Source organism: Haliaeetus albicilla, chromosome 9 (assembly GCF_947461875.1).
Source record: "Haliaeetus albicilla chromosome 9, bHalAlb1.1, whole genome shotgun sequence".
NCBI lineage: Eukaryota > Metazoa > Chordata > Aves > Accipitriformes > Accipitridae > Haliaeetus > Haliaeetus albicilla.
In genome coordinates this window covers 13,019,062-13,044,971 of record NC_091491.1, presented here as the reverse complement: position 1 = coordinate 13,044,971, position 25,910 = coordinate 13,019,062, and the positions used below count along the sequence as shown (strand labels likewise).

The window sequence follows — 25,910 nt, the reverse complement described above, 5'->3', positions numbered from 1 at the left end:
TGCACCAAATGCCAGTTTTTATTAAAAGATCAGTGACATTTTCATACATGCACATGTATATGGAAATTTGCTAGTTTCATTTATAAAAGGGCATATTCAAAGAACACTTGCTGAAGGCTTTCTCCAAAACACCTTTTATGAGCACCATTTTGTTCTGTCAGGCAAAGGAGGCTGCAAGTATGAAGGTGAAAAACTGCTAACAATATCTTACTTTGGAAGGATTACTTCTTTGGTTATAATAATATTTTATTTTCAAATTTTGCTCTCTTGAGTTTCTGTAAGATTTTACACTATTCAGAGTTTTAACTAGCAAAACTAGTATCATTATGTAAACCTTATTGTGCATCTGTGTAATGTCAACACTCAATACACCAAATCCTGCCATAAAAATGTGCTGAGCAACAAGCACGAGTCGGGAACCTGATCTTATAATCAGAAGAGTCCACTCTCTTAACAGGATCTGCCTTTGGCATCATCTCAATCAGAAAGCTGTTTTGTTACTTTATTGATAAAAAGAATATTCTCTCGACCTTGTAACTCAATCCTGAAAAGGGTTTCAGAGACATGCAATTCAGCTATTAGCGACAAGCACAACAGAAACACCCACAAGGAAATTAAGTATTGCTTAGATAGCATGCAATAAACATACAGGGCCATGACGTGAATTATGATAAAAAAAAGAGACAGCAAGCGCTAAATACTCACTGACCGCTTTTCATCCTAGGCACTGAGTGGGTCAATCTCTGTGAAAGGTGACTAGGTCAGTAAAGACCATGATAGCGCACACCCCCCAAATCTGCTCCTCCAGAACTGGGCGTGTGCCTTCACAGCCATCACATCAAAAGCCTAAGTGGAGAACTGACTCATGCACAAGACACAACATCTAGCTCGAGGCCAAGGACACTGTGCTCTGCTTAACAGGCCATGCTATCTAATACGCGCTCTTCCATCAAAAAGGAGGGCAGCAGGCGAGGAAGGTGAGCAAAAATCCTTTCATAATTGAAACTGCCAGACACATTCAAGCTGCCAAACAGATCTAGGAATTACAACAAAGGTGAAGGAGGTACAAAGCTAGGAGTTTGGTTTTCCCAGTGAAGGTTGGGACAGGATCAAAATGGCAAGAAGGGAGTGAGGAAGACAACGGAGCAGCAGGGAAGAGCTGTTCTAACAATCACACACATTGCTGCAGCCATGAGTCTCATGTTCCCTGTGAAGGAGGAATGTGCAGAGCAAAAGGAGGAAGGCCAATTCCTATTTCATATTCTGCCTGTGAATTCTAACTTTACAGACACATTCAGACCTGCATGATCTCAGCCCGAGACTTTTCTTCCTATGCTTGTGTTAGGAGCAGAGGAGAACACATGGAAATGTGACTCATGCACAAATCAACACAGCACTGTCAGTCTGCAGGTAGCCTCGCTTGTGTGAACTTAAGACAGGAACAAAAACAGGGAAAAAAAAAGTCTGAGAAAAGAACAGAAGAAACTGGGAAAAACTAGGTACACACATGCTTCCCCAGGAAGCAATGCAGTGTACTGCAATCAGAGATGGAACAATGAACCGTAGCTCAAATGAACAGCTTGAACAGTTCGAAGTTCAGCTGATGTGCAAATGTTATAATCTGCTCTCGTTGTCTGCAAACTGTCCAGCCGCAGCCAAAGTTCTGCTATGAACTAAGGGGAATGGGAGTTTTCAGCTGTATTCTTGAACAAAGAATCCTCCTGCTCATCACTGCAGAGCCAGAAATGTCATGAGCACACACAAGGCAATACAGAATGTAACCCTTTTCTTGAAATTTTTCTAATCATTTACTATTCAATTCCTGAAAAGGTGTTAAAGGTGTCACAGGTCCCATGTCAGTATTTTAGTCTGCTCAGCAAAAATGTGGACAATTGGCTGTATTGTTAGGGCCTGGTTAACAAAATGCCTTGAAGAAATGGTGCTCCTTCCACAGATTCCCATGGAAATGCAAAGATTCTGGGTCTGGATGTGTTACAGACTCCTTCCTCCACCCAAGGAAAACGACAAAGGAAGGGCTTTGAAAGCTTCCAGGCACCAGCACTGTGACTTCTACTGAACAATGGGAGCTTGTGTCAGAGAGAAGATGCTAAATGCTCCCAGGCAGTGGAGGTGGTCAATCATGGTTCCTGCAACTGGCGCACAGTGGAGGCAGAGGTGCTGATGAGGTCTTGAGGAAGGCTCTCGCGTGCTTCCTGCATCCGGCGCTGTGCCCTCTGGAAAGCCTCTACAACACAGCAGGTGACAGAACGCATCAGACAGCCTCAGGGAAGGGATGAGTCTGTCCACTGAACATCGGCTCTCCTGGAGCAGGAATCTCACTTCCTATTACTAAGTTCCACCAACAAAGCACTTGGTCCTTGCTGCTCTCTTCACTTATTTCTAGCACTGTCTTTGCTCTGTGCATAATGGAATCGGAGACAGATCCTGTGCATCAGTGCCACAAGCTATGCTCAGCGCCAGGCAAGACTGGGCAGCCCAACCTAGGCTTTGCCCTCACAGCACGGTTATCCCTCCTGCCTGCTGAGGGCTGATGCCTCCTGAAGTTTCCAGCTCAGATCCGAACATTTAACCTCTGCTATGCACTCAGAGAGTTCACAGGGGGACAGTTATCCCCACAGTAATGGATCCTCTTGAAATATCCTGTCCACTCTGTAAAAAGGGGGCAAAAGTGAGCCAAAGGCTAGTCAAGGACAATGACACTGAAAGCCCTACCCAAAACATTGTAGACAGAACTGTGCTGGCTAAAGCCTCCAAGCCAGTCCAGTACACTCTGCACACACTGCCTCAGGGCACTGGTTTCCAGAAAGGCTCTGCACAGAAGTACAATAGGAGGTCAGGCCTGCTAAAGCACAGCACACAAGATGGTGCTCGTACTCACTTTGCTGCACTTGCTTAGACTACTGCAGGCAGTAAAGCCGGAACGTGACACTCCCTGTTGTCTCTGTGCGAAAACCAAAGCAGCTCAGACGCTCTCCCTGCAAAGATGGTACAAGTTAGAGTAACCACAGCCTGCAACCTGCTGCAGCAAGCTGACCCTAGTGAAAATGAGCATGCCCCACCATGAGCATGCACTCCTGTGAGCACAGTCTCTCCCTTTCCCGCTGCACACAGAAAGCGAGATCAGAAAGAAGGGCAGATGGTTCCAGGCTGTGCTGGGGGCAGGACCTAAACACTAGCAAGCTGATAGTGCAGTCCTGGAGGAAGGTTTCAACAACTGCACCAAGGCATTCCCACACAAAGCTGCTACTAAGATCAACTTGCTCATTACATCAGCAAGCACCTCTGCAGCTTTCTTAAGAACATGAAATTTCTGCCTGCCTCATACCTATCGGCTTCTGGCTTCGGGAAACTGTTCCAGCCACAGTACAGCCCAGATTCCTTACAAAAACACAGGAAGAAGTCTATAGCTGGTAACAAATGCTGACCTGACAGACACTTCCTGGACAGGGCCAGCACAGGCAATGGTAAGTCAAGGCTTTGCTCCACGTTCACCCACTTCTCTAAGCTGCACACATCTCAGAAGGCAGAGAGCTCTGCCTCAGCGTTTGCCCCTTCCTCTGTTCATGATCACAAGTCTCACAAAGGAGACATTCTTTAGTCAGAGGGACAGGACCACCAGCTCATCCTTGTTCAAATCTGGTCCAGGCTGTCCACAGACACCTGAAGCCGAGAGCATAATCTACCATCTCCCAGCAAGAGCAACACCCTGCAGCTAAGCCCACCTTGAAGGTTGATGGTATCCTGATGTAGGTTATGTCCTCCAGCTCAGGAGATCCACCAGAGAAAAATCTCCTCAGCTCAGTGACTGTCCCCAGCTCCACAGGGCGCCAGGTAGGGATGGTGAGCATGTGGAGACCTGACCCAGGACAATAGGACAGCTTAGCAGCTATGACCAACAATCTATTCAGAGTCTCAAAGGACAGCATGGTAGATGGATACCTGCTGACCCAAACTGCAGTAGGCTGGAAATGGAAACACTGCATGGTATCTCTGTAACATTTTCCCAATGAGTCAGCCCCATACAGTCACAAAGCCAGCGTTGAAAGTACCCATGAGGAGCATCTCCTTACTACATGGGAGTGTCAGAATAGTTGTGACCTTCAGATTCCATGTGGGATAGAGAGGGCTACAGCTATTGTAAACATGGATATACAGCATCATCCCAGAGCTTTATCACACGAGATCTTGTGACGGAACCACTGAAGGAGCAAGGACAGCAACACATGATGTGGCTCAACAACAAGGCAGAATGGTGCAGGATGCACCAAATCCTTTGCTGCCTCACTGTGTATGGAAGGGTTAAAAGATGGAATTTTGGTCCGTGGATGAACACTGAGTAAGAAGTAGATAACTAAAAACCACAGTCAGCACAGGGAACAGATAGTTTATTGTCTATTGTTTGAAATGCTGACCATGGAGATAAGGAGGTTGAACAATGTTAGGGGAGGTAGTACGTGCAATAATGGAGGAATACAAGGCACCACACATAATTTTGCTTACCTTGCAGAAGTCCTGCTATTGGTTAGAGCATAGTGGACATGACTGATAGATTATGGTAATATGCCCCGTGTACAGAGCCCATGAACCGATAGAAGGGATGGCTATGGCACGTGCAGCACGCCTGGCCAGCGGGCACATGTGCCATAGGCTCCCCATGTTGCAATTGAGGTATGTTTCAGCACTCATTGGCCACAAGTGTCGACACCCGTTCGTCCACAAATGTATAAAATACTGGGGTTTTCCAAAGAGCAGTGGGCCAGTGAACGGCAAGGTCACCGTTGCCTCCGTGGGGACGCCCACGTAAAGCTGGCACCTAACAACTGCTGGGCTGAGCTCGCAGCGCAAGACGGCACAAGAATGTACGGAACGTACGGATGGCTCATCTTCTTCACAGCCCTTGGGTCAGTATGTTAATAGGTTTTTTTTTTGCTTTGTAAGATATCCTTAGCATAACACATGTGTGTAGTTATTAAAATGCTTGCTTTTTCCCTTATAGTCAGTGTGTGTGTGTTTACCTTCTCGGGAATCCTCAAAACCACCCTAAAACACCCATAGACAGCTAACTATCCCCTTCAGTATGCAAAGGCAAAGCCTCCCCACGACCAGCTGAATCCATTCCCGAGAGAATCACTCAACTCATTCTCCCAGACAACTAACATAATGGCCCAAGTATGTTTTACCTGGAGATGCTGGCAGCACCAAGGAACCATATCCTTCAATGCGATACCTCTGCCAGAAATCCAGGGAGACGACCTCGAAGTAGAGAACAGGCCACTGAGGGAGACTGTCTGCAAGGAAGGGCAGCAGATCACAGCTTTGTGAGGGAGACTATCACAGAGAAAAAAAAAAACAACTAAATGCCCAACTCCACTAGTAGGAAGTCCTTTCTGTATTCCTTCTACAATGACTAACCTAGATGTATGGGTGATTATTTTCCCCTGTAAAAGCTGAACCCTCAGATTTGAGAATTATTGAAAAGATGTTAAAAATTTGGGAAAACTCTTTGTTTTGAGAGCAAGTCCAAACTGGTTCCTCAATTATCTTTGAGCAGACAAGACAATCTTTTGTGAATGATCTGCTGCCAAACAGGGGAACCTTTTTATCTCTGACCTTTCCCACCATTACTGGAGGATTATTAACTTGGATTCTCCTACAGGTCTCCAAGCATTTCTTTTTTCCACAGTGAAACAAACTCATCGTGTTTATTCTAGGCTGAAAATCCATTAGTGTTGGTTGAATACTCAAATCCAATGCATACATTGGATTCAAGTGGCAAGGCATGCTGCAAAGCTGTCCCTAGCAATTGCAATCCAAAGAGCAATGGGGTCGGTGAGGAAGCAGCAGTAGCATAGTAAAGGAGGAGGAACAGGCAGCAGAGAAGCCCAGCTTAAAATAGAGCTGGAAGATTCAAAGTGACATGAACTATACAAAGAGTATACAGGTCATTGAGTGTGTCTACAAATGTAAGACTCAGCAGAGAGTTTTAGTTGTGTACAAAAAAAGCTGCCAGTTTCTTTTGCTGCAGTGTCCCAGGGCTCTACGCAGTACACCATGCATGGCAACACAGACCAGCATGCCAGGGATTTTGAGACAGACAAGCTAAGATACAAGTAGTTTTGCAACTGGATAAAGCTGGCTACAGCCTGGAAGCAAGGCAACATCAATGAGTCCATACAAATGCTATTGCACTGCTGGGCAGGGCAAATACACTATGTGCCCAAAGATTGTGTGGTGACAGGGTGAACATTTGCTGAACGAGCAACTTTTCCCTTTGTTTAAGTCTGTCCTTTCATCTTGGTGAGGGGCCAACAACATGCCAGACAGCATGATGCCTACGCTGCGATCAAAAGATTTCAGAGTTTCACATTTCAGAGGAACAAGGGAACACACCTTCCGATTCATCTCCTTGGGTGAAAAACATCTCCAAAGTGAAGGGGTAGCAGAAGTATGCCACGTTATCCTAGAAAGGGAACAGGACAGAGATCAGATTCCTGGACAAGAGAATTCATCCACTAGCATTGCAGGGGGCACAGAGAGCAGGGAGAAAAGAACTAATGGTGGAAAAGAGGTAATGATACCCAAACAAGATCAAGTACATCACACTAACAAACACCTGACTGCATGATGGACCTGCATACACTCCCAAGTGCCATGTTGATGGAACAGGCTGTTAAAAAGAATGAAAAAGGTGAAAGAGTAACACACCTCAAATGACAATTCAGCCAGCTGTGTAGCTGCTACACCACCACAATCTTTACAGGAGCCAAGCAAAATACCTCGTACAATGTTATTACTGCAATGTTTTATGATAATTATTTTTGTAATATGCAAACTAGCTCACACAAAAGACATTAAGAATTTGATAAAATTCAGATTTTGTAAGAGAGGAGTTGGAGACAGCAATGGACCCAACCTCCCAGATAGGAGGAGGGGTTCATTTTGAGAAATCAATTTAGAGACTGTGTGCATTCCTGCCCCAGGCAAGTGAGAACAATGCTTCATTAACTCTGAGCATTTGAGAATACAAAAATCAAAGCTCCAAAGGCAATCAATCAGCCAGAAGGAAGAAAAAAGTGAGGTTCCAGAAACTGCTTTGAAGCAGTTTTGGTTTGCCTAGTTTTATTTGGACACAGTGGCACCCTGAAAAATGGCAAGTATAACTAGAATGAGGAGAATCCTAAACAGGCTCTGCCCTTGAAAGGAGCTCTGTATTAGATTTGCATGGCAAGGTTTTGGCGGGGGGGGGGGGGGGGGTTACAGGGGTGGCCTCTGTAAGAAGCTGCTGGAAGCTTCCCCTGTGTCCAACAGAGCCCATACCAGCTGGCTCTAAGACGGACTCGCTGCCAGCCAAGGCCGAGCCAATCAGCAATAGTTGTAACACCTCTGCGATAACATTTTTAAGAAGGAAAAAAAAGTTGCTGGGACAGACAGAAATGGCAGCCGGAGAGAGAATGAGAACATGTAAGAGAAACAACCCTGCAGACACCAAGGTCAGTGAAGAAGGAGGGGGAGGAGATGCTCCAGGTGCTGGAGCAGAGATTCCCCTGCCACCCATGGTGAAGACCATGGTGAGGCAGGCTGTCCCCCTGCAGTCCATGGAGGTCCACGGTGGAGCAGATCTCCACCTGCAGCCCGGGGAGGTAGGACCCCATGCCGGAGCAGGTGGGTGCCCGAAGGAGGCTGTGACCCCGTGGGAAGCCCGCACTGGAGCAGGCTCCTGGCAGGACCTGCAGATCTGTGGAGAGAGGAGCCCACGGAGCAGGTTTTCTGGCAGGACTTGTGACCCCGTGGGAAGCCCGTGCTGGAGCAGTGTGCTCCTGAAGGACTGCATGCTGTGGAAGGGACCCATGCTGGAGCAGGTCGTGAAGAACTGCAGCCCGTGGGGAGGACCCACATTGGAGAAGTTTGTGGAGGACTGTCTCCCGTGGGAGGGACCCCATGGTGGAGCAGGGGAAGAGTGTGATGAGTCCTGCCCCAGAGGAGGATGAAGCAGCAGAAAATAATGTGTGATGAACTGACCGTAAACCCCATTCCCCATCCCCCATCCCCCTGTGCCGCTGAGGGGGGGTTGGTAGAGAATCCGGGAGTGAAGTTGTGCCTGGGAAGAAGTGAGGGGTGGAGGGAAGGTGTTTTGAGATTTGGTTTTATTTCTCATTACCCTACTCTGATTGATTGGTAATAAATTGAGTTAATTTTCCCCAAGCTGAGTCTGTTTTGCCCGTGACGGTAATTGGTGAGTGATCTCTCCTGTCTTTATCTCGACCCGCAAGCCCTTTGTCACATATTTTCTCTCCCCTGTCCAGCTGAGGAGGGAGGAGTGATAGAACGGCTTTGGTGGGCGCCTGGTGTCCAGCCAGGGTCAACCCACCACAAGCTCTCAAGTCAGGACCTTTGCTGAATATATCTGTAGCTTGTTACACAAGTTCCATTTCAGAGAATGCCTGTTCAAACTGCTCTGCAGGTCCGAAAGCATCCTTACCCAGCCCACTGTCTTGGTGGCACAGGTCTGTGTCACTCCTGATAGCTGCTGGAACGCAGGGCTTGACCACTCTGGGAGAAGAGGAGAACATGAACACAGTGGTGAATGCTTTGGGTACGAGGGAGGACTCACGAGCCAGAGCAGCTCAGAGTCAGTCCCAGATGATTGGGATAACAGATAACATCACCCACACTCAATTTCCCTAGGTGTGTCCCACACTGACTTGTTCCAGGCAATGGCTGCTCCCCAGAACACCCTGAACTGTTGATGAAAAGCAGCAACTCCATCTTAAAAGTAGAATCTTATCTAAATGTACTGAGTAGCACAAGTGGAACCTCTTCAGACAAACATCAGGATATAACCAGAGAGGGGAGCCAGAGCCATAGCTTCAGGGGAATTAAATCTGCAGCAGGATGTGCATGTTAGTGCTGGGAACCTTATTTATCAGTCAAAATTTAAAATGCTAGTGTCAGCACAAAACATGAGAACGTGATGGTGAGCACTGAAATCAGACAGGGTCACTGCTGAGATGGAGAAGACAGGAAGGCTATTCTCCACAGTATAAGGAATGAACTTGGGGTAGACTGCTGGACACCATCACCACTGGTTGAGAAGCCAATGGACATGTCCCAGCCTGAGTTGGAAGAGACAAGAGGGGAAGATACCACTTTCTCCCAGATATGAGATTAGTTCAAGCAACTGAGTTCTACAATTTTAGCTCTGAAGACCTCTGACTAGATCCCAGCCCCGACATTAACTTTTACTGACTTTCAGCAGAGCTGATCTGATGGACCATGCTTCATTCCTTAAACTGCTGTGATATGGCTGGAAACGTGAACACTTACGGTTAGGTAGCTCCAGGAAGATATGAACATAGAGGCTGTCATACTCATAGCCTTGAGCTGAAACTGAGAAGAGAGAATGAACTTCAGCTGCTCGCTTCCACACAAACTCCTCCAGTAGCCACTGTAGACTTTTGGAAGAGCCAGCATCAGTAACCTCAAGGACAACCAGTTACTGCTGGAAGCTGGGAAAAGCCAGGGTCTTCAAAGCAACAGAATATGACCCTCAGAGAAGATTCCTTCCCTAGACTAGCCCTGTCACTGTATCACTAACCAGATTAGGGAGGTCACATATTTAATTTCTTTCTTTGCTATAATCTCTATTAACTTCCCAATCGGCTCTCATTTTTTCAGATCTCTATGTCTACCTGGAACAGCTGCAGTATTTGTAACCTCCAATCTGTACATGCCACTCAAGGGGTTAGTCCACTGTCCTTGGTTTCAGCTGGGATAGAGTTAATTGTCTTCCTAGCAGCTGGTATAGTGCTATGTTTTTAAGTTTGGTATGAGAAGAATGTTGATAACGTTGATGTTTGCAGTTGTTGCTAAGTAATGTTTAGTCTAAAGTCAAGGATTTTTCAGCTTCTCATGCGCAGCCAACAAGAAGACTAGAGGGGCACAAGAAGTTGGGAGGGGACACAGCCAGGACAGCTGACCCAAAGTGGCCAACAGGGTATTCCATACCATGGGACGTCACATCTAGTATATAAACTGGGGGAAGTGGGAGTGGGGGATTGCTGCTCGGGGACTAACTGGGCATCGGTCGGTGGGTTGTGAGCAACAGCATTATCCACCACTTGTATATTCCAATCCTTTTATTATTACTATTGTCATTTTATTAGTGTTACCATTATAATTATTAGTTTTTTCTTTTCTGTTCTGTTAAACTATTATCTCAACCCATGAGTTTTAATTTTTTTTTCCAATTCACTCCCCTATCCCACTGGGTGGTAGTGGGGGAATGAGTAAGCGGCTGCGTGGTACTTAGTTGCTGGCTGGGGTTAAACCATGACATCCACAAAAACACCTGAGGAGAAGGAGGAAGTAAAGGATTCTAGAGAGAGAATCACCTACTCTGGACTGGCCTGTTATCCAAGAATCCTTGGACCCTTCGTAGCCTCAGCCATCCCAGCAGAATCAGATTTGCCCCTATAGTCACTGTTTATAATGAGGACTCACCTATTTCTCCATTCACAAAAAGCCTCAGTGTACCAGGAAGAGTCTGTAAGAACAAGCAGATAAACAAAATAAAGAGCTCAATGACCACTGGTGGAACCTCATACATCCCCTCCCAACAAGGTCTCACACAGCTATTTCAAGGATGTTTGTACATGAATGACTCACTCTGCTGGCCAAGTAGGAGTCATGACTTCTTGTATCACCTTCCAGAAGTGAACAGTGCCTCTGGAGACAGGCTCTCTAGAGAAACCAAATTCCTAGACCGCAGGAGTTTACTATTCTGTAACTCAGTCTCTTACAGACTTCAAGATGGTTATAAAATGTAATGAGAAGTCACTTGCAGAAATCATAGTCCTGTTTCTTCTGTAGTGTTCCTGCACTTGCCCGAGGTGGGGGGAGCAGGGGGAAGCATAAGATGAGCTGAGACACTCTATCAAAGTACAAGAAAGTACAACAACTTTCCACTTTGCCAAACAAGATTTGAGCAAAAAAGAGTGCAGTCTGGGTAATTCAGTGAGAAGGGAAACTGTGCATGAGTCTGGGGGTGGGAGGGGCTGTTTCCTTAAACAAAGTGGCACATAGATGTGTTTGACGTTCAAGAAGTTAACAGCAATCACTATCCCAAAAGATATAAAACTTCCTTTCATCTTAAAATATTATAGTCAAAGGCCTTGAGACAATGCATGCAGTCTCACAGAGACTGCAGCATTCAGCACGCTCTGCTGCTGGTCCAACAGATGCAGGATGGATCTCTGCAGGCCCCATATCCATTGCAACCTGTCCCTTTTGAAACCAATTTTCTGTTGGAAGCCACAAGGTAAAAGTTGCCAACACACACCCAGAATGAAACAGTCTTTGGACACTGTGGTACAAACGGCAGTCGTGCTAACCAGGTCAACAGCCTCCAAAGGCAGCAGGGCTCCAGGTCCCTGCTGAGTGCTGTGGGTACTCACTGTAAAGGGAACTAGGCCTTAAGCCTCATTGTTTCTAAGACTATTCATATCAGACATATAACTAATGATTAGAGATTGCTTTAGATGTGATTAATAGAATGCAGGTGCTTATAAAACAATATGCATAAGCTGCTTATTTGTCCTATGTGTAGTCCCCACCATGGCTGGCTAAAAACCCAGTCAAGCTGAATTAACGGAAGAAGGATCATACATCTTAGACCTAAGACATGGAAGTAAGAGATTAACTTTAGAACAAGATAAATTAACAGAATAGCCTGAGTGATTTTCAGAAATTCAAAGGTGATCTTTCCTGTGTAAGAAGATAAGTGATTGTGGTGACCCAAGACCTTCTGCCTACAACCACTAACTTCAGAAGAACTGGGACACAAGAATTGATGAGATAAATTGATGAATGACAACGACATGGGGATGGAGATCAACTGGAAAATTACAAATATTTTGGACTGGGATAATGGGTGGTAAAAGGTATAAGACTGAAAAATTTTTGCAGGTTTGCCATTCCCTGCGGTGGTGGCCCAACTCTGAGTTGTTAATAAAGCAAACCTAGAGAAACCCATGTTTGAAAATCCTTTAACAGAATTGGCACCCCAGATGGGACTCTAGGACACAAGAGAGAAAGAAAGCAACTGGATATTTCTCTGGACAAACCTGTTACCAACGCTCAATTGCTGGCAGAAATAATCAGGTGAGCTCACCTAAGAGACTTGGGCATGGGTAATTCCAGATAAAATTATCCTGGGAAACTCTTGTGTTTAAACTTGCAAAAAAAAATTCAAAAAAGATGGGGTCAGCATTCAGTGTTGAAAGGGGGACGCTCCTTGCTGAGGTTTTAGGAAATTGGAAAATTGCCTTGGCACAGGCATTGCAAAAAAGGAAATTGATAATATTGTGCCAAGAGGAATGGCCATTCCTGATGAGAAATAGAGGAGGAGGGCCAATGGATGAGTGGCCTCCTAAGGGAACATTTAAACCCTGTAAGCAGAAGTTTTTGAGAATGATTTTGGAAGACTCCAGAAGTCAAGATATTGATTATTGGTGTATTTGGTATAATTGGGCACAACAAAGGAGGAAAATTCCCTTGTTGAAAATGAGGAAAAGTTTACTTCCCTCGGCCCTTGAGGCTGAGGAAACTGAGCTTTTCTCTGAGGGTGTTGGCATGTACCCAATGCATTTGGACTACATCCCAAACCCAACAGCAGGACTGGGTGCACCTGCTGAAGTTTCTGCAGTAACTGCAGTAATGAGGCATGAACCTTGGAAGCAAGGTGATTTAGTAGCTTGGCAGTTGAAGATGCCTCAGCTGCATGATGGTGCTGAAATATGTGCTCGATTGTTATCGAGAATTGTCACTGATTATACCCCTAGTCGGAATGATATGAGGACTCTGCTGCGAGAATTATTTCAGGCAGAGGAAAGAGAAAAGATTTTTCAAAAGGATAGAGAAATTGCTCAGAAAGGTCAGGGGTTAAACCCATGGCCTGAACAAGATCCAGAATGGAATCTCACAACCACAGAAGGAACTAGGGCTCACCCAGCTGCCATACAACAATTAATAGAAGCAGTTTGCCAAGCTGGTGAGAAAGTAACTAATTTGACAAAGGTTTTAGAATGTAGGCAGAGACCTGATGAACATCCAAGTGACTACTGGGGACAATTAAAGGCAACTTTATTGAAATGTGGGGGCATGACCCGTGACAATTTCCAGGAGCCTTTAGCTATCAGAGTTTTTGTAGATCAATCTGCTCCAGACATAAGTAAATACTTTAAGAAACATATGCCAGGTTGGCAGGGTGAGACATTAGCTAAAATTCTAAGTATTGCTGCCTTTGTTTTTGAGGGAAGACCTGAAGAAAGGCAAAAACAGGAAGAAGAGAAATTAAAAATTGAAAGAAAGCGAGAGCGGAAAGAGAAGGAGAGAGAAATTGGGCTGTTAGCTGCAGCAATTACTCAGAATTTTAACCTGCAATGAAAGGTCAAGGATTTTCTCAGGGGAGATTTAGGGGAAGAGGGGGGCAAAACAGAGTTCCCCCCGTTTCCCAACATGCTAACTCTTTAGAGTGTTTTTATTGTGGAAATTTAGGACATATGCAAAGAGAGTGTCCACTGAGACCTGTTGCACACCAAGGAGGACTTCCACCTGCCCGACCCCCACGACCTCATTTGCAGTAAAGAATGGTACTCTTCTTCTCTGGAAACTAAAAGAGCAATGGAACCTCTCGGAATCAAGAAGAGCACAGTCAGATTTCTGCAAAGGTAAACGGTACTCTTGTTACTTTCCCAGTAGACACAGGAGCGACATTGTCTTTGTTAAATTTTGAAATCCCCCAGATGTCAAATGAAGCTGTGATAATATGGGGGGGGGGGGGGTGGCGGAAGAGATAAAATATTTGTCTACTCCTCTACCAGTAGTCTTGAATGGAAAATTAGTCTGGGGAAATTTGTAATTTCTCCAGATTCTTCTGTTTCCCTTCTGGGATGAGACCTCTTGCAGGAATTTGGTACGTTTATCTCTTTGGCGCCTACAGGGATCCGATTAATTGTAATGGGTTCTGAAGTAATCCAACTCAAAAAACAAAAACATAGTGATTCAAAAATACCACCCAAATTAGCTGGAGTTCCCAGAGAATTTTGGCGTACCTCAGGAGATGAAGTAGGATTATTAAAATCTGCTGAACCAGTTGTGATAAAAACAAAAGGAGGGACTCCTCCTTCAATTCAGCAATATCCAATTATAAGTGAAGCCATTCCTAGCATTGGAAAACAAATTGTGCATTTTTTAGAAAAGGGGATTTTGAGAGAATGCCGTAGTCCCTATAATACCCCAATTTTGCCAGTGAGTAAACGTAGGACAGATAAGGATGGAGAGCCTGAATATAGATTTGTTCAAGATTTATGAGCAGTGAATGAGCATGTTAATTGCTCCACACCCTGTGGTGCCAGATCCTAGTCTGATTTTAACCCAGATTCCAGTCTGAGTGAAGTATTTCACAGTGCTTGACCTTACTGAGCTTTCTTTAGTATTCCAATTGCTGAAGAAAGCCAATCAATTTTTGCCGTTACTTGGCAAGGGAAACAACTTACTTGGACCAGGCTACCACAAGGTTTTACCAGCTCACCAACAATTTTTTCTCAGATTTTGAAGAATGATTTACAGGATTCAGTTTTTCCAAATAAATCGATCTTGGTGCAATATGTTGATGATTTATTACTGGCAAGTAAAACTGAGAATGATTGTATTCAAGATACTGAATATCTGTGTATCCAACTTGTTAAAAAGGGACACCATGCATCTCCATCTAAATTGCAGTTTTGCAAACAGCAAGTAAAATATTTGGGATTTATATTAAAGCCTGGAAGGCGAGAAGTAGACCCTGAAAGAGTTCAAGGAATTCAAGAAATACCTAGACCAGTGACAAAAAAAACAGCTGAGAGGATTTTTAGGACAGGTAGGATTTTGCTGTCCTTGGATCCCGGGACTCAGTGAAATAGCTAAACCCCTGCATGAAGCAACTCAAAATGAGGAAATGGAACCAATTGCTTGGGGCACTGAGAGGGAGAAAGCCTTTCATACTTTAAAGGCTGCACTCTTATCTGCCCCAGAGTTAGGGCTTCCTGATTATTCAAAACCTTTTAAATTACATTGTGATGAGACAAAAGGGGTTGCGAAGGGAGTGTTAGTACAAACTTTAGGACCACATGAGAGACCTGTTGCTTATTTTTCTTCTCCATTGGATCCAGTGACTAAAGGAACTCCTTTTTGTATCAGAGCAATAGCAGCTGCAGCTGAAATGATTGAGCAAACCAGAACAATTGTTTTAGATCATCCACTAACTGGTTGTGTACCCCATGAGGTAGAAATTTTGTTAAAGCAATATGCGGAGAAAGCTTTGTCTCCACAATGGGCACACAGACATGAAATAATTCTTTTATTGATTGATAATTTGAAACTGGAAAGGTGCAATACTTTAAACCCTGCAACTTTAATGCCTTTACCCTCTGACAGAGAAAAAGATAACCACAACTGTGTTTATCTCGTAAGTGAAACCACCAAGCCGTGAGATGACCTGTGAGATCAACCTTTAGATAACCCTGATTTGAACATCTTCACGGATGGCCTCATCTTACTATGAAGAAGTTTGAAGATGTACCGGTTTTGCAGTCACCACAGAAACACAGGTACTGTTAGCTAAACCCTTGCCTGCACCTTTAGGTGCACAAGGAGCAGAAATAATTGCTCTAACTGAAGCTGCTAAATATGCAATTGGAATAAGAGTTAAAATTTATACAGACTCTAAATATGCCTTTGGTGTATGTCATGCTACAGGGACTTATGGAAGGAAAGGGGTTTTCTGACTTCGGTGGGAAAAACTGTTGCCCATGGACAACAGATCAAGACCTCTTAGAAGCAATCCAATTGCTCTCTGAAATATCTGTGATCTATACAAAGGCACACACTCAGAGACAAGACATGATAGCAAAGGGAAATTCTCTAGCTAACCAAGCTGCTAGAGCAGCAGCACGACAGGTCGTGTCCGTTATGTCTCTGTTACAACATGAAATAACTTTTGAGCTCCCAGATGTGAATCAGCTGTATGAAGACCTCCCTGAAGAATAAAAACAACAATGGACTCATCGGGGAGCCCACCAGCGAGAAGGGCAGTGGATTCTGAATAACAAACCTCTCCTTCCAAAAAGGTATTTATTACCGATAATGTGGTGGCACCATGAGAGGACCCATGGGAGACCATAGAGCCTAGCGCTCCAAATACAGAGACTCTGGGCAGCCCCCGGAATTTATGCAGCAGCAAAAAGAATTTGTTAAGGATGTAAGCTTTGCAGACAATATGCTTTAGTGCAAATTAAACCTCCCGGTGGGAAAAGACCTCCAGCCACCTTTCCTTTCAAAAACTCCAAATTGATTATGCAGATGTGCCAAAACCAATTGGGTACTCTTACATGTTAGTGATTGTTGATCAGCTATCAGGATGGGTGGAAGCTTTCCCGGCTAGGAAAAATTATTCTAGGGCAGTAGTAAAAGCCTTATTGAAAGAAATCATTCCAAGGTATGGGGTTCCTGAAGTAACTGACTCAGATCGAGGGAGTCATTTCACAGCTGCTATCCCGATTCAGATTTATAATTCTTTGGGGATTTTTAATAAATTTCATACTCCACATTGTCCCAAATCATCTGGTCAGGTAGAACAAATGAATAGGACGTTAAAGGAGAAGTTACTAAAAGTTTGTAAACAGACTGGTTTGAAATGGCCTGAGGCCATTTAAATTTAAAAACTAAATTTAAATTTAGTTTTGTGGGATATTAGGAATACTCCAAGGCAACCAATTGGAGTTTCTCTGGCTGAGATCCTTTTTGGGAGAATACTTGCTGTTCCAGGTACATATCTGCCAGCAAAGACTAGTCTCTTGGATGGAGGTCAACAGGTAACACAATACCTTTTGTATCTGCAAAATTCTTTTTTCCAAATGCATAACCATGCCTATTGGTATCAGGGAATAAGCCCTGAAATCCAAGTTCATGATATACAGACAGGGGACAAAGTTTATATAAAGAATTTCAAAAGAAAAACCAGATTTGAAACAAAATGGGAAGGACCTTATACTGTTCTACTAACTTCTTTTTATGCCATCAAGGTATCTGGGAAAGAAACTTGGATCCACCATTCGCATGCCCGCAAAGAATCTGAAGAATAATGAACAATTGTAAAGTAGTATTCCTTTTTGTACTTGTTTGTATTTTACCCTGGAGTGACACCTTGTGGACAAAATTTGCATTGCGCTACCGAGATGCCCGTACCAATAGAACTGTTATCACATATAGTGATTGTTCTTTTCAACTTTCGGGCCAAATTACAGGCCTACAGGCAAAGCCTGGACAGGTCATTTTTTCGGCTAGTTATCCGAAGACCAGACAGAGAGACCCTATTTATCCACTTCTTAATTCTCTCGAATTCTGTGCCAATGTTAGAAGTAGACCTGATGATTTGTGGGACACTTGGTCCAACAGTCATGGCTTTTCTTGAACAGTGGTGGGGATATGGCATTCCAAGCACTTATCCTGCATATCATATTCACCTTCAAGAACCAACATGGGGAATTGGAACATGGTGCTTTGACCATCAAATGTGGGGAATTTATGGTAAGGGAGACTGGTGCTGTCATCGATTCTATCTATCGAGCAATCGTTTTACTTTCAAATTCAGGATTGTAATAATCAAATGGGGACCTAATCTTGAGTGGAATTTTTGGCACCGTCACATGGATTATCCTCATTCATATTATAACATCATCTCTGAATGTGTTAAAACAATTTGTATGGAAACCTAGGGATGTTCACGAAGTAGAAAATGCCTGGACCACTAATATGCATGTGTCATCGATGAAATCTTTTACTAATAATCTAAATTTAAGTGAATGTTGGACTTGTGTTGCTCTACCAAAGTCAGTGATTCAAGGATTTCAGTTAGTAGGAATACTGATTCCTAAAAGTGCGAATTGGAAAAAATACTGGTTTAATACTACTTTTTCCGAATCTTATGAAGAACAAATTTGGGAAATTAGACTATCAAATTCAGGGGACTATTCACAAGTCCACTGTGTACAAAGATGTTATCCCCCAAGTGTTGATAATCAACATTTATGCAAAAATCATTCATTTATAGGAAATTGGACTCAATGCCAAAACATAACTTCTATCAACTCAGGATTGTGTTTAAGTTGGCGAGCACCTGAGGACTTTGGTATTTTTTGGTTATGTGGGAGCAAAGCTTATAAAGCTTTGCCTCCAGATTGGGGAGGTATTTGTACCCTAGGAGTAATGTCTACAGATTTGGAAATTCACCCAAAAGCTGTCTCAAGTGCAACATGGCATAGAACCTTTTTAATTCGAACCCAAAAAACTCTAAATACCTTGACTGAAAGACCAACAGGATTCCATTCATTTGTTAGGTGGTTAATTCCGGCTTTAGGAGTAAGTGAATTGGAAAAAGCAGTCTTAAATGTCTCTGGAGAAATTGAAAAATTAGCAAATTCAACTGCTTACGGACTTTTCACTCTCCAGAAAGAGGTAACTGAACTTTCAAAAATGACTATCCAAAACCTAATGGCTTTAGACATGATTCTGGCTTCACAAGGTGGAGTTTTTACTGTCCTAAATACCAGTTGCTGTATGTATACTGATCGATCGGCAGAATTAATAACAGATGTCCAGAAAATTTGCGAGGTTAGTGCTACAATGCAACAAATTCAAAGAGATGACACATCCTGGGGATTTTCTGATACATTCTCTTGGTTAACGTCTTGGTTTCCGAATTTGACTACTTGGGTGAAAAAACTAATTGTAATAGTCTTTGTTGTTATAATCACAGTAGTATGTGTGATTGTTTTGTTTCAATGCTGTGTAAGTTGTAGCTCTAGGATAACACAGAAGATAGAGAGAGAGATGTGGAGTTATCAATAGGATCGCAGGAGTGCGATGAAAAACAAAAGGAGGGAATTGTAAAGGGAACTAGGCCTTAAGCCTCATTGTTTCTAAGACTATTCATATCAGACATATAACTAATGATTAGAGATTGCTTTAGATGTGATTAATAGAATGCAGGTGCTTATAAAACAATATGCATAAGCTGCTTATTTGTCCTATGTGTAGTCCCCACCATGGCTGGCTAAAAACCCAGTCAAGCTGAATTAACGGAAGAAGGATCATACATCTTAGACCTAAGACATGGAAGTAAGAGATTAACTTTAGAACAAGATAAATTAACAGAATAGCCTGAGTGATTTTCAGAAATTCAAAGGTGATCTTTCCTGTGTAAGAAGATAAGTGATTGTGGTGACCCAAGACCTTCTGCCTACAACCACTAACTTCAGAAGAACTGGGACACAAGAATTGATGAGATAAATTGATGAATGACAACGACATGGGGATGGAGATCAACTGGAAAATTACAAATATTTTGGACTGGGATAATGGGTGGTAAAAGGTATATAAGACTGAGAAATTTTTGCAGGTTTGCCATTCCCTGCGGTGGTGGCCCAACTCTGAGTTGTTAATAAAGCAAACCTAGAGAAATCCATGACTGAAAATCCTTTAACACTCACCATTTCAAATTCTGAGCCTACAAGACTGCTGAGGTATTCCTTGTGCCGACTGTACAGCTGGAAACACAGAACAAGCAGATTAGAAAAAGTGTCTTTTTGATTATGTCTTTACTTATTGCAAAAATGGTAATGGGCATAACTTAAAACCAGTTTAAATTGTTGACAGGCTTAGCGTACCAGGTTTTTTTAATTGTTATAGCAGAGAGAATTGTACTGGGTTAGCATGGCAAGGTTTTGGTAGTGGTGGGGCTACAGGGGTCACTTCTGTGAGAAGCTGCTGGAAGCTTCCGCTATCTCCGACAGAGCCAATGCCAGCTGGCTCCAAGATGGACCCGCCACTGGCCAAGGCCAAGGCCAAGGCCATCAGCGACGGTGGTAGTGCCTCTGGGATAACGTATTTAAGAAGGGGATAAAGTTGCTGCTCTACAGCAATTGCAGCTGGAAAGAGGAGTAAGAATATGTGAGAGAAACAACTCTGCAGACACCAAGGTCAGTGAAGAAGGAGGGGGAGGAGATGCTCCAGGCGTTGGAGCAGAGATTCCCCTGCAGCCTGTGGTGAAGACCATGGTGAGGCAGGCTGTCCCCCTGCAGCCCAGGGAGGTCCACGGTGGAGCAGATATCCACCTGCAGCCTGGGGAGGACCCCACGCTGGAGCAGGTGGATGCCCAAAAGAGGGTGTGACCCCATGGGAAGCCCATGCTGGAGCAGGCTCCTGGCAGGACCTGTGGCCCTGTGGAGAGAGGAGCCCACGCTGGAGCAGGTTTTCTGGCAGGACTTGTGACCCCGCGGGGGACCCATGCTGGAGCAGTCTGTGCCTGAAGGACTGCAGCCTGTGGAAGGGACCCACGCTGCACTGGAGAAGTTTGTGGAAGACTGTCTCCTGTGGGAGGGACCCCATGCTGGAGCAGGGGAAGAGTGAGGAGTCCTGCCCTGAGAAGGAAGGAGCGTCAGAGACAATGTGTGATGAACTGACCGCAACCCCCATTCCCTGTCCCCCTGTGCCACTGCAGGGGAGGAGGTAGAGAACTTGGGAGTAAAGTTAAGCCCAGGAATAAGGGAGGGGTGGTGGGAAGGGGTTTTAGGATTTAGGTTTTATTTCTCATTATCCTACTCTGATTTGATTGGTAATAAATCAAATTAGTTTTTCGCCAAGTCGAGTCCATTTTGCCCATGACAGTAATTGGTGAATGATCTCCCTGTCCTTATCTCAACCCATGAGCCTTCCATCTTATTTTCTTCCCACCCACCCATCCAGCTGAGGAGGGGGAGTGACAGAGAGGCTTTGGTGGGCATCTGCCATCCAGTCAGGGTCAACCCACCACAAGAATACAAGAATCTAATAGAAGAAAGATGCATAACTGCTAACACTGCATGAAAGTTCAGCGTCAGAGAAGACCTTGTCAAAAGCCAATCTAAGGGAAAAAGCAGCTTTGAAGAATCAGATCTCAAATGACATGTTAAAACCACAGGCATAAACTATTCCAATGAAATCAACAGAAGTGTAGTGGAATCGTGATTTCCTTATTGACCACAAAACCAGTAAGGAAACGTACAAATGAAAAGCTAAAACGTTAAATACCTTTGTAAGCTGCCACAGCCAAAAAGGCAATTCAGAAAGATCAAGACATAAAATGAGATTCAAATATCCTGGGACATTACAGGTAACAAGAAATCATTTAATAACAGGCAACAAGAGGAAGACCAAGGAAAAGGTTTGCCCACTGCTCAAAAGGGAAGGAAAACCATTGGCAGGTGACACTAGAAAGGCATGAATTTAGGTGGTTTCTTGCATGAGTTCTCACTACGTAGATCACCGCAGTCAGAGGCCAACACACCTAATATTGGACAAGGTCTCTACCTAGAGTAAGGAATGAAGCAGTCAGGGAGTATTTGTTGGAGTTCTCAAATTGCTGGGCATGATGAGACTCACTGCCAGTGACATTCATTTTGTCAACTTTAGGTGTCTACAGCACTAACAATTACATCTACATGAGGGTCTGAGCTCCCTCTGTCAAATCAGGAGAACTAGTCAATATCATCAGTGGAGGCCAGTCCTTACCTCTCTGAACATGTGCTGCTCATGTTCCTCCTCCTCTGGCTGCACTTGGACAGACGCATTCTCAGTGGTGTATTTCCACACCTCTCGCTTCTCTCCATCCAGCTTGATCCTGCAGAGCCCCAAAACACATGGGCAAAACTCCCCCATTATGCAGAGAATAGGCACAGGCAGCAACAGCATCAACTGTGCCATCCTGACACAGCAGTCCCCCCTCCACCAGGCCTGTGCAGTAACACAAGGGTGCTAACAGCCCTCTCCTCACTCCCAAGTGCCTGCCAGCATCAAGGACTCAAAAAGAAAGACTTGCTTGTGTCCAGCGTATGCATAACCTGTAGCCCTAGGGACTGGCACCAAAGCCCCACACATCACACACAGAGTGACGCCACACACAAGTACACGATAATCTTGTCTTAGGAATCTCTGGAATAAAACTAAAAAATATCCCTTGATTTAAGTGCTGATCTACTGCTTGAAGGATAACCAGGAAACAGCCATTTCAGCCCCCTGTATCAGTCCCACAACAGGTACCAGCCCTGTTGCACTCACTGGTAGGCTCCTTTGGTGCCAGTAAAATCAGGCTTCACTGTGATCACCCCATTGCCATCCACCTTGATTGTGCAAAGAACATGTTCATACTCCCTGTGACCAAGCCTAATGGAAGACATCAAGAAGCACAGTCTAAATAGAGAACACGGACACTCTTGCTCTGGAACAGCAGAGCTGGTAAAGGCACATGGGGGTACGGAAGGGAACAAATACACCCATACTTTCCTACATTAGTTTAAGAAGCCTTTTGGAGGGATACACTCAGTTACCTCCCAATGGAGGAAAGAGGCAGAAAGAAACACAGCCCAAGTTACTGAGCTCTTAGAATTCCCTCCCCTTAACTAATGAAAGAAACAGGAGATTTGAGTAAGGAGGGAAGATGGGTTTCCTTCTAGGAAATTAAGATCACTTCAGGATTTTCCTTACTTCCCGTAAGGTCCCAAGTCCCCCATGATGTACATAGTCTGGACAGGAGCGTTAATCACATGATTGTTCTTTATAAATTCTGCTGAGGGTTCCCAGGTGATGATTTTCAACTTCAGAGAACTTGCTTCTCTGTCAACAATAGGGCAGCACAAGTCACAGCTCACCTCAGCAGCCCAGCACAGGCAGCACTGAACCCCCATGTCCATGTTTTGGCTGGGACAGAGTTAATTTTCTGTCTACTAGCTGGTATTGCTTTATGTTTTGGATTCAGTATGAGAAGAATGTTGATAACTGATGTTTTCAGTTGTTGCTAAGCAGTGTTTATACTAAGTCAAGGATTTTTCAGCTTCTCATGCCCAGCCAGCAAGAAGTCTGGAGGGACACGAGAAGTTGGGAGGGGACACAACCAGAACACCTGACCCAAACTAGCCAAAGGAGTATTCCATACCATGGGACGTCATGTCTAGTATATAAACTGGAGGGAGTTGGCCTGGGGTGGATCGCTGCTCGGGAACTAACTGGGCATTGGTCGGCAAGTGGTGAGCAACTGCACTGTGCATCGCTTATTTTGTATATTCCAATCCTTTTACTAGGATTGTCGTTTTATTATTGTTATTATTATCATTAGTAGTTTCTTCTTTTCTGTTCTATTAAACTGTTCTTATCTCAACCCACGAGTTTTACTTTTTTGCCTTCCAATTCTCTCCCCCATCCCACTGGGTGGGGGGGAAGTGAGTGAGCGGCTGCATGGTGCTTAGTTGCTGGCTGGGGTTAAACCATGACACCCCTACAATGAGGAGTCAAACTGCCAGATTCCAAGTGCAACACAGCTCAAGCCACCAACTTCCATGGACCAGGCTGCTCCGTAGCTGGGGCACCAGCACTAGGAAACCTGCATTAGCAAGCTCCAAGCCCCAGTTTGCACTCACACTGGCCTATGGTCTTGTCTTCTCCTTCTCACATTGGCCATCCTCTCTGCCAGATACGATGGTACCTCATGATCTGAGTCAGTTACCTTCTGGCAGTGCTGGAAGAGAGAAACAGACAGGAACTACCTTAATTATAACAGGACATCTTTCCCAAACACAGCTCCACTCTTGGAAGAGAACAGGTATGTACACACCCACACGAAAGGACAAACTGCTAAAAGACTGTAGAACTCATTCGCTGCTCTGGTGGCAAAGTACAGTGGAACTCCACCCAGCAAGTTACCTACAGAGCAATGCTACAAAGCCAAGTGCCTCCAAGCTGCCTCTGACCATCATTCTGAAATAAGATCTCATCCCAGGCCTGGGGCACCAGGTGAAGCTGCTTTACAGAAGCAGTGCATTCTCCTGCATACAGGATACCTGGCTTGCTTCTGCATGGCCAAGAACCAACAAGTGTTCCCTCTGCAGTAGGCCTGGTGGTTTTGACAGTCGCTGCTCTATAGATTATGCGTAACTAAGAGCTGGTACCTCTTCTGGGTTGGTGAATTGGTCATGATCCGTGTAGGTGAAGATGCGATAGTTCTTCCGACCTCCGGCCTTCTCCAGTTTCAAGATTTCCTCATGGTACTGCTGGTCCAGGGGAGTCTGGCAGGTTGACTCATTTTGGTACAGATTCACCTGAAACTGAGAGCACCACAGGCAAAGCACAAAAGCTGCCTTTCCCCAGCCTTGTCAGTCACAAACGCTTTTCAGATGAGATTTCCAAAGCCACCACCAAGAGAGACAAGATCCTTTGGGAATCCCCTCAAACCCAAGCTCTGGAGCCCCTTCGACCCTGCTCAGGCGTGCGGCGGCCGACAGCACCCACTGATGCCCACCCGCAGGGGCTCGGGCACAGCAGCTCACCCTGAAGCAGGAGACCCTTCAGGGAAGCGGGGCAAGGGGGGCCGTCGAGCGGCACAACGAGGAGCTCCCGCAAGCCCCCCGGCCCTCCTCCGCTCCCCCGCGGCCCGCCGCCGCAGACCCACCTGGCTGAAGAGCTTCTCCCGCCACCCCACCTCGGCCTCCTCTTCCTCCTCGTCCGGGGGCCCCCGGGCAGCTGCGGGAGAGGGTCCGGTCACCTCCGGCGGCGCTCCCGCCGCCCTCCCGCCCCTCCCCGGGCGCCCCACGTACCGGTCGCGGCGCGGACGCGCAGGCCCAGGAGCTCGGGGCCGCGCGGGCCGGCGAGCGGCGGCGGGGCCTCCGGCAGGAGGGGCCCGGCCGAGGTGACCCGCTGGACGCGGACCCTGCGGGGAAGGAGAGAGGGGGGGAGGGAGCGTCACGGCGGGCCGGGCGAGGCGGGGAGGAGGGGGAGGCGGGGAGGAGGGGGAGGCGAGGGCGGCCGCTCGCCGAAGGCGCAGGTTGCGGACGGGGTCGCGGGAGCGGTACACGGCACCGCCCGCTCGCCACAACGCCTCCGCCACGGCGGGCCGCGCCGCCGCCTCACCACGGAGACGGGGCGGCGCGGCGGGCACAGCGCCCCCCGCGGCCGCGCCCCGCTGCCCGCCCGGGCGGCGGCCGGGGCAGCTCCCCCCCGCCGGGCGCTCGCGGCCGCGACAGGCCTCCGGCTCGGCCCTTTGCCTCCGGTCCCCACTGCGGCAGCACCGGCGGGGCGCGGCAGGGCGGCTGCCGCAGCACGGAGCCCCCCAGCCTCTGCGTGAGGGGGTGTCACCGTAAGTCGGCACTTCAGAAACTCTCTCAGACTCAGTTTTGGAGTTTTAGAAAGCAGGCGTTCTTTATTGCAGCGCTGGATGCACGAGGGATCGTTCCGCCTATCGTGCATACCGATTCTTTCAACAGATGAGATTATATACAAAACGGATATACATATTCATGATTTTCCCTGGAAATAATTAACATATTCATCTGAATTCCGGGAGCTCATTAATATATGTAAATGTCCCTGGCACAGGTGCACTCGAGATCTTTGGTGGTCTTCAGGGGTCCTCTGGTGGTCTTAGTCTTCCTCACTTGTCCACTAGTTGACCCTTTTCTAGTGATTCTGTGCAGTGGGACACTTTACGTGTTTGATACAACTTATCCTATTCTCATGGGGTCGTGTCCTCCTCCTTTTGACACCCGTCCCCAGTGCCCAACCTGCTCGTACAGCCCGTACACACTCTTTTATTTCGGACCACTGAGCAGACTTAGGTGCACTGACCCGAAGGGTGTAGCAGTATCTCCAGGTGTAGGACTCTGTTCCTTTCGTTGCTCCAGCAAGAGAGGGCCTAGACCTGGGCATCCTGAGTTTTAGTGGGGCTGTTGGGCACATCTGAGTCTGACAGCTTGGGGTCTTCTCTG

The 25,910-nt window shown here is 45.8% G+C and overlaps 2 protein-coding genes across 2 annotated transcripts in view; one reads left to right on the top strand and one right to left on the bottom strand.

The window, feature by feature from the left end:
• LOC138686939 (tectonic-like complex member MKS1) lies at positions 1-25,851 on the bottom strand. Its single transcript, XM_069793034.1, has 16 exons — positions 25,730-25,851; positions 24,599-25,262; positions 24,099-24,254; positions 23,571-23,668; positions 22,642-22,770; positions 22,216-22,320; positions 21,670-21,778; positions 19,611-19,667; positions 10,522-10,564; positions 9,346-9,408; positions 8,501-8,571; positions 6,412-6,481; positions 5,202-5,309; positions 3,744-3,877; positions 2,900-2,996; positions 1-743 (listed from the first exon to the last, which is right to left on the bottom strand). Exons 1-15 carry the CDS (start codon positions 25,849-25,851, stop codon positions 2,919-2,921), a joined length of 2,007 nt encoding a protein of 668 aa, XP_069649135.1. The 3' UTR covers positions 1-743; positions 2,900-2,918.
• The window catches only part of NSUN5 (NOP2/Sun RNA methyltransferase 5), a 197,362-nt gene continuing 196,030 nt past the window's right edge, over positions 24,579-25,910 (top strand). The window contains exon 1 of the mRNA XM_069791619.1: positions 24,579-24,583. The gene's annotated coding sequence lies outside the window, so the exon portion shown is untranslated. The remainder of the gene's footprint in view (positions 24,584-25,910) is intronic.